Source organism: Pararge aegeria, chromosome 27 (assembly GCF_905163445.1).
Source record: "Pararge aegeria chromosome 27, ilParAegt1.1, whole genome shotgun sequence".
Classification (NCBI taxonomy): domain Eukaryota; kingdom Metazoa; phylum Arthropoda; class Insecta; order Lepidoptera; family Nymphalidae; genus Pararge; species Pararge aegeria.
The window spans coordinates 3,176,581-3,190,251 of record NC_053206.1 but is presented as its reverse complement, the minus strand read 5'-3'; the positions used below and the strand labels follow the sequence as shown (position 1 = coordinate 3,190,251).

Genomic DNA, 13,671 nt, shown 5'->3' with positions numbered 1-13,671 from the left:
AGCGGCCAGAAGGGGGTTGTTTAAAAATGAATTAGCTGCTGCTGGTGAGTTAAATTTATTTACCGAACTTAATTGGATTTAGGGTAGTGCCGGCAGAAGAGGCAGACTCGACGCGCGAAACGTGAACAAGGAACAGGCCCTCATCCTTGTTGGAGTATTTTCTGCCTTCTTTAAGGTTGGGATGGATGTACAACGAAATAATGGGATCAGATGGTGCCCTGTTTGATAATTTAGCCGGTGGCTGAGCGTCCACCTGCTCTGAGGATCTTTTGTTGGATCTGCGGGAAGGGTCGGAGGTATCCATCGATTCCCCAGCCACCGCGTCTTGCGACCCAGAAGCCTGAGAGCCCATAGCAAAGCCCACATTGCTACTCAGGTCAGGGGGCTTAGGCGGGATAGGAGGCATTGCAGGCTTAGTTAGCGGCGTACAAGATGGGTTAAAGCACTTACTGTCGTCCGATGTACCGAGTTACACAACAAACCACAAAAACTTTGCAATCAAAATCGAAAGTTCGCAGAAAAAATACAGACACGTGCTATCTCCTAGGAAGCAAAATGGCCACACCTATTATTATTTCATAAATAATTCATGTCTGCTGTCCAAGATTGCTTTGAGCCAAAGAAGATCGTACAAGATACAGATAAAGCGGCTACAAACAACGTTGTTGTTGTTTATATCTTCACGTGCGTTTGCTTGTCGAACTCGTTCGAAAATCACCAAGTTATATTTAAAGGTGTTACTATGTTATTTCTTTTAGCCTTAAAAAGATAAATGTTTTATATAATATATACTAAATCAACTAGATATAAAAAAGTTAATATATTTTGGATTTGTTTGGTTGACGAAACCTTCAATGCTCACCTAATTTTTAATACTTTATTTCATTTCAGAACGCTAACGCATTTTAATAAATAATCTGTCAGAAATAGACTTTTTGTGAAAGAATGAAAGAAGGCTAATAATTTTATCGGACGTGATTAATTTTTACGTAAATCAATTACAGAAAGTAATTAGGTAAACATTATTTATTTTTATATCAAGGGCGGAAGGAGTACGAGTGCGAAATGTTCCCGCCGACGCGCATTCGTAGCTGCCTTCCCGTCATTAATCCGATGTTTCGGCGGATGAGACCTCACAAACCATTTCGGCAGACGATTCACAATCAAACAAAGAGCGTCAATAACGGTTTCAGTACGGCTAATGAGCTTCAGAAGACGAAATGGATGAATTTCCGAGCGATATTCACGCGATGGATGCCTTTAGGGAGTGTTATTTACGTGGGATGGTGTTATATACGCGCGAGCGTGAATTACGAGCTCTCCAAAGTGGAAATAAAATTTTACGAAATGTTCCCATTTCGAATCACGAGCAGATTGTGGGGGAAGCTAGCGTCCTGCGAGCTGCCAATCTCGATAAGGACCTTCGTTTACGGTACGTACGTAAGATTGTTCAATGTTAACTTAAACGACGCTGCGGTAACAGATCTCACGTATTACAAAAGTTTGTCCGCCTTCTTTACACGCGCGTTGAGAGACGGCGCACGATACATATCACCAGCAGCGTGTGTATCACCATGCGATGGTATAGTCCTAAACTGTGGCCCCGCTGATACTGATAAGATTGAGCAAGTCAAAGGTGTGACATATAGCCTTGAAGAGTTCCTAGGCGAGAACAAATGGTCTAAAACAAACGATAAGAGTTACTATAATTCCCTTTTAAAGAACAAAAAAAATATTCTACACCAATGTATAATATATTTAGCTCCTGGGGACTATCATAGGTTCCATTCCCCCTGCGATTGGACGTCAAACTTTCGTAGGCATTTCTCAGGCAAGCTTTTGTCTGTAAACCCATGGTTGGCGCGATTAATTCCTGGACTTTTTACTATCAACGAGAGAGCTGTTTACGTAGGGGAATGGAAACATGGATTCTTCTCTATGACAGCTGTGGGAGCTACTAATGTTGGTTCTATAGAGATTTATAGTGACCCTGACTTAAGAACAAACACTAAAGGAAGGCGAAATCGCATTGACGACATAGAGATGCATCGAGTGACCTATAAAAAGGGGGAGTTATTCGGTCAATTCAATATGGGCAGTACAATAATCCTGCTGTTTGAAGCCCCAGCGGATTTCAAGTTTGAGTTGAATGCGGGCGAAAGAGTGCTTGTTGGCCAAGCGTTGACTACAGCATCTAAGGAGTTTTCTAGATGACCGATTTATGATGACTTATTTCACATGGCGCAGGCGGCTATTGTATTCTATGTCATTTTGCTGACACTATAGCAGTTTTGTTTTATTAGCAATGTTTTACTTGTAGTCAATTGTGTGTTTAGTTAGTGCTAAAATTGCTACGCCACTTCCAAATGCCTTTTTGTATATCTTACCTGACGATCAACAAACCTGTCATTTGCGAACAATACACATGGCAGAAGCAGTTGTACACTAAATCAAGCTGAAACATACATAGAATGTATATAAGCTTTGACTGTAATTGAGTACTGCAGAACAGTATACTGAGTTTATCTATTCCTTGCTCTTGCAATCACCAAAGTCAACATTTCTTTACCTTGTTTCTTCTCATTTGCAGGTTTTCTCACGACGTTTTTTTTTCACCATTGAAGCAAGTTATATTTTAATTGCTTAAAATGTATAACTTGGTATTAGGAGCTGGGATTCAAACCCCTCCCCCAAGTGAAACAAAATCCTACCATGGTATGTCAGAAAAGATACACCAAAAGGGGGCTGTCCATTATGTTCTAGTATCAAAGTGCCCTAACTCAAAAAAATTATAAACTACAATAAATGCCACCGTTTTTAAGTGGCTGACACTTGAACTATTGGCTAAAGTTATGTTTTAGCAAGAGTATTATAACTTCAGCCATTATGCAAACAATGTTCTGTAATACTGAAAACAATACTGTAAATAAACAAAACTGACAACTCTTCAAGTAGGATCTGTCGATTTTATAATGTTCCCACTGGAATATAAGATCTTGTAAGCCGACCACAAAAAAAGGAGATGGTTTTTAATTATTTTGTTTGTGTTTCCCATTTTCCCATTGATATTTCATCAAAATTATTTTGTTTTTTAAATCAAAATAACATGAATATGTTAGTTGTCAGAAATAGCTGAATGTACCAGTACTTACAATGATATTGATATATATATATTTATATATTATAAGAATTTATATTCAATGCATGGTTTATATATACATATATTTTAAATTCTACTGAAGATTTGTCAATTTTGTTTATTTTGGTAATTTGTGTATAGCTGAATTAGCATGGTTGCAATTAAATTGCTAACTTCTAACCAGTTTTACGACAATATCCCTGTCATTGTTAAAAAAAATGCTGTGTTTTTAAATATTGGATATAAGCATGATTATGTTACTTTCCATGATATACAATGAATACTAAGCTTAATTTGCAATACTCTGCAAACAGTAGGTAAATCTGTATGGTGTAACTTATAATTTCTTCAATCTTTACTCTACTACTCCGCACCAAACAGATCTTCAGCAATGTACTCTCCATTTTGCTTAGACGTAGCCATTGTTTAATCTAAAATCAACATGTCTTGGGTCGAGTGTCTTGCCAGCTTCTTCCCGGTAGATTCTGCCTTCCGAACTGTGACACACTTGACATTTCAAAAGTGCTTATATGAGGCCTACATGAAATAAATGAATTTTGAATTTTTGAGGTTGCTCTGGTGTTGGAACGAAGAATGAAAAAATTATAAATTACACCATATAGATTTTCCTGCTTTTCGCAGAGCATAGCAAATTAAACTTAAGAATCATTGTATCTCATGTGTTTTTTAGTGGTTTGACTATTTTGTAAACTTGGCTTTAATATATTATTGTAACGTCGAAAAGTTTGATGTATATTAGATTGGTTTTGAAATATAGATGTGTGGTAATCTTTTTAAGATAAAATTATATGGACCTTTGTTAATTTTGACTAGTGTCCTTCGATGTACTATATGAGCTTGTTTGTAATTGTAAAGATTTGAATAATCTTTGTGAGAGACAGAATTTAATGAAAGCGTAACTTATTTTGTAGTTTTTGTATGTACGTAAGTCAATAAATATTTTTAATGTGTAAATTTATAATGTTATTTGACAGTTGGAGTTTGCAATATGGAATAGTTTATTTAGAACAAATCTTATTATTGAAAATTGAAGGCCAAAATGCTATTTTATAGTGTACTAAGGGCCCCCTGTGACTTTGTCTACGTAAACCATCTGATAAGTTTCCCATAGGAATTTTCTTGTGCTGTGTGACACATTATATTTTCATCCCGTAATTAACCTCCGTAGGGTTGGAAATTAAATAGTTACATAGTTAGTATATATGTATTAATGGAAACCAATGGAAATAAACATAATAATTAATACATATGTATATATGTATTAATATAAAGGGGGTACTTTATGAGTTTGACGGTAATTATGTGTAAAAGTGACTAGTTAAGTTGTTAAACAACGAAGACCACCGAATGTATTGGCTTTACAGTAGCGTCAATCTGTCACTTGAATCAATTAGTTTGTTCAAGTGATAAATATAATATAGTTATGGCATAAGTTTATCAAATTCAAATTCAAATTCCATTTATTTCAAGTAGGCCTAATTAATAACCCCTTATGAAACTTCAAGTCTGTTTGTAGTGACTCTACCACCGGTTCGGAAAGCAGATTCCACCGAGAAGAGCCGGCAGGAAACTCAGATAAACAGATATCTAAGTATAAACACCGATTTTTTTTTTTCTAACGTGTCTTGCAAATCAGTGGCTTGCACTGGGTTTCTTACCAGGGTATGCAAACGGCAGGAAAATTGCATTAACTGCAAAAATCCTACTCCTATAATAGCTATGTATCAATTTTAGGGTAGGCGGTGTTTTTGTGCATGCATGAAGTGCACGCCACTGCTTACAGTGTATACAATTTATAGTTATTTTTTGTGAAAGGTTTATTTTGAACGGATAAGAAAATAATAAAAGTACACTTAAAAAAGATTTTTTTTTTTTTTAATAAAACGTTTTTGTTGTTTATTTTTGGAACATACTCGATATTCTTATGCCATTGGGAATTAAAAGTTTCAACTTTCGTGACGAGAACTGTAGTAATATACGCGTCGTACTAAAGGAAAGTCATTGTCCTAGAATTGTTTATCTCTGTCGGACGCTTAAGTATTATTTCCTCGACGCACATCTGTCAATCTAATACACCTAAACCTATAGTAGCACACGCTACTAAAGGTTTAGGTCACTCACTTGTCGTATAATACAAGTGAGTGAAAATATTGCCAGATTTTGATTGCGATACGACGCTTTGAATGCTCTATATATACACGACCAACCTAGCTGTGGAAACTAAAGGCCATAAATGTACTTTTATCGCATTTCAACATCAAATAGTGACTCTTCGTTTAAAACTATAAAAAGTACATTAAAAAATAAACTATAAATACCTCCTTAGAGTATATACAGGGTGGCCGGTCAGTTGACGTCATAAAAAAATTTAGGGTGTGGGGGGAACCTATGTATGTTCCGTTAAAATTCAAGTTAAAAGTTTAACTTAAATTTTCAACTTTAGACCAACATTTTCATAACAGGATAGGAAATTATACAGGATAATGTCGTTGGCCCGATGTACTATGACGTAACAATTTTTTTTTTTTTGCGAAAAATAGACAATTTGAAAAGGAGCTAGCGGAGGTAGTAGGAAACTCAGTTTTTCGTAATCCTTAATCATCGTACTATAACTACTTGACTATATTTCTATGGGTATTGCGATGTAGTTGTAAAGTGCCAAAATTTATCTTTATTAATTAAATAAATATAATGAATTGCGTTAAATCTAAAAAAAACGATTTATTTGAGAAATTTTCAAAAAAAAAATATTTTGTACTTGGGTTTTTTATTTTGGACTCCAGTGGCATCAGTTCTTGGAAATAATATGTCGTATTTAATACGTTTCTGATACCTGATGTCGAATATCGATATATGTATATTGTATAATAACAAAGTTCAAACAATGTAAAAAACATCCCTACTAATATTATAAATGTGAATGTAACACGCGAAAACTACTGAACCGATCTTCATGAAAATTTTTATACACATTCTTGGAGGTATTAGAAATAATAGTATACTTTTCATTGAAAAAAAGATTATACGTATGATAAAAAAATCTCATATATGACTATACTATAGGTGTAGACTATGTATAAGTACGCAGCTTCCCAAAATTACGCGGGCGAAGCCGCAGGGCTCATCTAGTATTTAATAAATCATGGTTACTACGTGATAAATGAATTTACTTATTTAATTACTATCTCTCACAAGAATGAAAATGCAATATCATAGAATCTGCGTTCATTCATTGAAATCACTGTAAACAGACTGACTTGACGTTCCAAGCTTATAAAATAGGCTTCTTGAAATGAATGATATTATTTCAACAAATCCAACAAAATCGATACTTCGATACTATTTTTGCAATCCTAACAATAGATACAACGTAACACGAAGTAATTAGTTGAACTGACTGCATCACGACTTTACGTCTCAAATATAGAAGTTGTTTGTTACAAAACAATTATTTAGCCGCGTGACCTTGAATTCCACAGCAAGGATCGGTGTACAAAACGAAATTTGCAACACGAATTGCATACGTACCTATAGAATTTCTATTTTCTTTACAAAATAGAAATCACTATATTATTTATTCTTTTTGAACGTTTGAATTATGGAGGGTAGAGGTAAGGAGAGTCATCTGTGTATATGAAAAAGTGTCGTCAAAATGTATTAAATTAGGATGGCGCCACATTTGCATCAGGGTAACTCTTAAAAGAAGCGCCAAATATAAATATTGTTAGAGTAGGCTTGAAAAATAAACAAGGAAGTATGGAGATACAAGGAAGTAAGGTTATATTTACCACAATATTTTGTACAACGTAAGTTGTTGAAATTCTCAATAATTAACTACTTTAGTCGATAATGACATTAAATTTTTTAACTCGGCATACTTCAATTCATCTACGATTGCTACATTCATACCATACCCTGTGCATCCACCAGCGCCATTGTGGAGGATTTTTGAACTGTTATTTAGCGCATACACTGGACACTTTTTCAACTTTTCTCCCATATAAGATGACTCTCCTTACCTCTACCCTCCATAGTTTAAATATAGCTAGGTTTATAGTGATATATGTTGTAGGTATATTTACTTCCAATTACTGCGTGGGTTTTTTGACTTTTGTGGTTTGGCTTGCCGTCGCTTATTATGGGTTTTAATAGTTAATGTAATGAGAATAATGTTGCATACTCCAAAGTTAACGATTTTTGGCTTTAAAGCAAGAGATATATTTTTTTTGCTCAAAAGTCAAGATCTTTGTTATTATACAAGTTTTCTTGATTATAAATGACTTGGTGCACCTATAATATATTAACGTGCGGCATTATTTAAAAAAAAATGTGTGTGATCGAAGAAATATTATGTACAAAGAATCGATGCAAAAGAGCATGTAAAAGTGTTTATATGAATAGAATTTAGTCCAAAGTTACTAAATTAACTGAACTAAATGTATTGTCATTTCTATTTAATCATTTTGTGTAGTTTACAAGATGCAAATGGTCCAAACTCCAAGTCTGCATAAAGTTTTTTTTTTTTAATTATCTGAATCAGTTTCTTGTTCTGAGTGTTTGGTATCTTACAACTGTCACCTGGATCCAAGGTATCTAAGTAAAAAAAAATGTTTTGGTAACGACTATAGAGGCTTTTCTAGGATCATAAAATAAATATATGCTATGTCGATCCACAGGGTGTAAGCATAGAATTAAAAACATACAGTTACCTCATTCAGCCATTCAGATAAAAAAAAATAGTTCAGTTAGTTTTAGTACATATTAAATAGTGAACCCAAAGTGTTACAAAAAAAAAATAGAAATCGAGTTTTATGGTAGACATAGTTTATAGATACTTGTGAGTATCTATGAACTATTTATATTAAATTATAGATGATAAAGAGTAAAAATAAAAGAATTTTTACCTTGTACATTTAAGTATTATGTACCTAATAAAAATAAATAAATGACAAAATAATTTGCTTTTTTTTTTTATTTTTTGAATATGTTTTGACAACTTGCGGCAGAGATTCTTGGCTAAATATTGATAGACAAGTTATGCAACTCGGTTTGGGCTGGAGTTATCATCGTCGTTTCAACATCAACCTCTTACCGGCCCACTACTGGGCACGGGTTTATTCTCAGAATGAGAAGGGGGTTAATCCACAGAATTAAAAACATACAAAAACCGTGTACATGACTAATATTGAAGCATCAAAAACCACTCCACTCTAGTCATGTTTCACGAACAGGCGGTTTGCCACTTCATTTAGCAGTTGACAGTAATTATTCCTTTAACACATTGACTGCTGCCCTAATATTAATAAATAGGTGCTATTGGATTAGACGCTAGGCGTGTTTACGCACCGGTAGAGCATATTCGAAACAGGCGCTACGAGCCTGCGGGCCCACACGCCTGGCGTGTGAAATTTATCGCGAAGGCTATGCGGCCCTTACGCACCAGGTGTGTTATTACAACACTCTTAATTTCTCATTTATTTATTGGCTAACATGAAAACCCAACACTTGTCACTTGCATGTGAAATATCGCAATTAGTTTTTTTTTCTTTGATAAAATAGAACAAATATTTAATAAAGCCAAAGCACACTGGTCCCGATTCCGTGTGATTCACTTAGAATTGCGTATGCGGATTGCCGACATAGAAGCACATTTTAAATAATATGAATTTTAATGTTCTAAACGTTATGAACGCTATAAAATGGAAAAAGGTTTGTGAGCTAGCCACATCCGCAGTGAGTCTGTCTGAGAGTGAGTCACAGTTTTTTACTGTTCTTAGAAACTATGCACTGCACGCAATAATGACTGAATGAGGGTTCTGTATGTTCTTTATTCTATGGTCTAGGCCGCAGTCTACCACGCTGGCCAAGTGTGGGTCGGTAGACTTTACACGCAGTTGAGAATATTATGGAGAACTCAGGTATACAGTTTTATAATTTTTATTAGTGTTCTTACCTACACTTGGAGGAATTATCAATATTATAAATTTAAAATGCTTATAAAAATTTTCGGAACCGACAGGATTTGAACCTGCGACTCTCTGGCAATCGCGGCCTGAGCGCTTTTTCAAATTAAGCCACGGCTCTCCTACCATCGATGCCGAAATTAGTATATGCCTTTTTATATCAGTCTTATAGCGACTGTAACCGCACTCGAAAATTTTTATATGCTTTTTAAATTTATAAAATCAGATATACAGGTTTCCTCACGATGCTTTCTTTCACCGTGTAAAGCGGGTGATCCAGCTCCGGACATTTATCTTTGGAAGATCTGTATATGGTCAGTTTCATATAAACACTTTGATAGCGCGATGCAGGATCTTTGTGGCGCCATCTAGTATTGGTAATGTGGAGACCGCTACAGTGAAATTTACATTGCTTAATTTAAACGCTACGTCGTTTAGTGAAATTTAAATCAGGAATCTCTTCATACTTACTTGACGGCCGACTGGCGCAGTGGGCAGCGACCCTGCTTTCTGAGTTGGGCCGTGGGTTCGATTCCCACTACTGGAAAAATGTTTGTGTGATGAGCATGAATGTTTTTCAGTGTCCGGGTTTTTATATGTTTATTCTAAGTATTTATGTATATCTATCTTCTATATATATAAAAGAGAAAGTGTGTGGATATGTTCCGTATAGCCTCCGAAACGGCTGGACCGATTTCAATGAAACTTTCAGGGAATCTCCGGATTGACCTGGCGAGTAATCCTGTAAAGTTCGGTGACGATCGGAGCACTTTTTGAACTGTCAAACTGTTAAATACCGCTTTTATTTACTATGATGATATTCTATTGTTGGGTGTACATGGGTGTAGATAATGATCTTCACCCGCTCGAGAAGAGAATAGAAGATAATGAATACGGAGAGAAATAAATGATTTAATATATTATGAGACTTAAATTAAAAATTTAATGATGTAAGTTTATTGTTTAAATAAAATAAAACCAAATCTAGCCCGGCGAAGCGGGCTGGGTACGCTAGTTATTCATAAACATATTCAACAGTCATCTCAGTACCCATAACACAAGCTACGCTTACTTTGGGGCTAGATGGCGATGTGTGTATTGTCGTAGTATATTTATTATTATTATTACTTACGTTACAGTTGTCGACATCACACCCCTTACTAAGGCAATAAAACGAAGAGCGGGTAACAGCGTCCTCTATGCTACAACTAGCTTCTACTGCGATCCTATTTCGACCTTTTATTGGTAGAGGCCTTTAGTTCACCAGTGGACTGTTATGTTGATGATTACATTCCAAGTTTGATTCATTTTTTTTTTTTAATGTTTATAGACGAGCGCTTGACTTTTACTCGGCTAAGTTTGTTGTGGGCTTCTTCTTAGACCAGGACGCGTTTGGAACCCTCGTAGCTTTAGTTTTAAGTTTACGAATGTGGTTATCGCCATCATCTCACTACCGTGTAATTCTTATGTACGCAACAAAAGTGCCACCTATGGGCCTACTTGAATAAAGATATATTTGACTTTGACTTTGACTGCAATCATACCTGATTGTAAGCGATGATGCAGCCTAAGGTGGAGCGCGCTTGCCTAGAAGATGCCTATTCACTCTTGATTTGAAGGTACTCATATTGTAGGTACTGGGGAAAATAGAAGCTGGAAGGGCATTCCAGATCCTAGCGGTGCGGATCAGAAACGTAGATGCGAAGCGCTTAGTACGCGTCCGCGGTATATCGACACGTAGGGATGCAGATCCTTACGGTGCCTCGCGGTTCGATGTTAAAAAGGCGAGGGGGGAACTAGATCAAATAGTTCTTGAGCACACTCTCCGAAATATATCTTATAAAATACCGAAAGGCAGGCAACCTTGCGACGATGTTCCAAACTCTTAAGTTTCATATAAGTATTATAAAATGTAACGCATTTCGACAGTTTGTAATTTAGTGCTAAAGATTTTGATTTTTATGCAGTGAAAGCTATCGAAGCCAACTTCAGGCAAACCTTTCTGTTTCCCTTCAGTGCAGCAGTGGATTATTATAAGCCAGGGCTTCTGAACCTGTCGCCTAAATTCAATTCACTTAATATCACAATCCATTAATTTGAAACATGCAAATTTATACTACGTAATTATGCATAATATAGATTTATGTTTACCTTATATTATGAGAACTAGCGGACTAGCGCGACTTCGTCCGCGAATGAATCGACTTAAAAAAAATAGTCGTATGTCCAATATAAATGATTCTGAGATTCCAATAAAAATGAATCCTAGCTAGATCAATTTATCGCCCCCGAAACCACCTGTATACTAAATTTCATGAAAATCGTTAGAGCCGATTCCCAGATTCCAATTATATACAAAAAAGAATTGCTCGTTTGAAGATATAAGATAAGATATAGGGAACAGACATGAATAAAATGAGTATACTCGAAATAACAATCAAATCGATTATTTATACCAACCATTTAGATTTTTACTCATTATCGGTAAATTACCGGTAATTTATTCTTAATAATTAGATATATGATATCCTATATCTATAGTGATAACACCTATATTCTAGTTAAACGTATGTTGTCCATGGATATTGTGCGTTATCTGGGGTCACGTGGGTGGCAGCATTGGACAAGCGGCGCGCTCGGCGCGGGCTTAAACGAAAAACGGGTGGTACACGACGGCTGGAAAAATGGCGGGAAGGCGGTAATTTTTCCATTCAGTTGGCCGCATGCAAAAATGTTGTAAGCGTATTGGAAAAATATAAGTAACCTCGGTATTGTATTAAGGATTATTTAATAAAAGATTACCGTAAAGAGTACCGAACCTGCATATTGGTGTTAATTAATAAATGGTGTGTGTTTTAGATAGTCTTTTAATACGTATTAAGGAAGCCGAGAATATTATAACAAAAAAACCTGCCACGTAGGTGCACCGCGAAACGCTCAATCTGTACTTCAAAAAAATCAAGAAAAATATTTTTTGACAGTTTTTGTGCAGCACTGTCACGACTTGACACACGCTTGTGCGGAGATCACCAAGCTCAGCCGAATCATTGGGATATATTTTTTTTTTAATTTATTAAAATAACTTGTTTTAAGTCACCCAATTTGTTCTTCTTCTTTTTGCTTTATTGGTTCTGCGCGCTGAGACCCAATTTGTTAGCTATTTAGTATTTACAACTGTTGGTTTTCCAATGAAAGTAAAATAAAATAAAATAATGAATGGGTACGGTTTTTTTTTTAATTAATAGCGGGCAAACGAGCAAGTGGGTCACCTGATGTTAAGTGATCACTACCGCCTATAAAAATCTGCAACACCAGAGGAGCCACCGATGCGTTACCGGCTTTTAAGGAATTTGTTTATCCGCCCCTTACTCCAGATTGTATTTTGGAGGGAACACATCACATGGGAGATTGTTCCACAATTTGCAAGTGCGCGGTAGAAATGATCTGGTATTTCTAATAGTAGAATAATACCAGGCATACAGATGATGAGGATGGAATTTATTTATAAATAAAACACATATTGGATATAATATACACGTTTCTTATTAATAAATCTTACAACCTTTAGCAGATACCTTGTGATATACAAACGAACAGATTCACTGCTATTACAATAATTATATATAAGTGGCGCTTAATATTAAAGTCCGTTCCGGTCATAGGAGGGTCGAAACACACTTGAACGCAACCGTACGCTAAGTGAAAAAAGCTTAAAAAAAAAACTTCCAAAATAACATCCAAAATATTTACAATATAAAGTTAATTCACTTTCTGTCTATATGTATGTGTAAATATTACAGCGCATTTATTATTGCTTATGCTTATGTTTTCTGAAATTTTATTAAAATTTCAATGTCATACAGAATTAGAGGCCAAATCCGTTCAACTCTTAAAATCCTACAACCAATCTTCCTTGCATAATATCTACCAGTAATATCTCTAAGTCTTAGTGACACTTTTTTGTTGTTAATATTACAAATCTTAATAATTGCTTGTTTGGTGTTAATAATTTTAATAACTAACTATATGCAAGCGATGTGACACGATCTATTGCAATATTTGTACGAACACGTGTGTGTGGACCCAATACAAAATTGTCGACATATCTCAGTCAATATGCACAGTCGTAATTTTATTACTCTCGTCATAAATGTTTTTTTTTAGTCTTATTTTAGATGAACACGTTTTAAAAAAAAAATATGCACGGCATACTTTTTTCTCAGTTCAAAAATTACCGAGAAATCGTCTAATTTTGCCCCGAAAGGATATTTTATCCGTTGTACCAAATATAATCAACATAGTCAATAAAAAATATTGAATGACCGAATGAATGAATGATCCGTATGTAATCAGTATTGTTAACAATATGGCTTTGAATGAATGACAATAAGCAATACTCTTTCATTGCAAACCAAACAAAAGTACAGAGAAAATACCTAGCTATCAATCAATCAATTGCGTGTGGAGTCCACCAACCAGCACTTGGCCCGCGTTGTGGGATACGGTTAAAACCCTGCTCATTCTGATATAAGGAACCTTTTCCTTGTA

At 35.3% G+C, this 13,671-nt stretch overlaps 1 protein-coding gene across 1 annotated transcript; it reads left to right on the top strand.

Annotated features, from left to right (window-relative positions):
* Window positions 1–957: 957 nt before the first annotated feature.
* LOC120635799 (phosphatidylserine decarboxylase proenzyme, mitochondrial) lies at window positions 958–3,139 on the top strand. The gene has a single exon (XM_039906958.1). It carries the CDS (start codon window positions 1,066–1,068, stop codon window positions 2,212–2,214), a length of 1,149 nt encoding a protein of 382 aa, XP_039762892.1. The 5' UTR covers window positions 958–1,065; the 3' UTR covers window positions 2,215–3,139.
* The last annotated feature ends 10,532 nt before the right edge of the window (window positions 3,140–13,671 follow it).

What these genes read in the sequence shown, in the direction of transcription:
- LOC120635799 (XM_039906958.1), top strand. Translation starts at nt 1,066, where the DNA reads ATGTTCCCGCCGACGCGCATTCGTAGCTGCCTTCCCGTCATTAATCCG.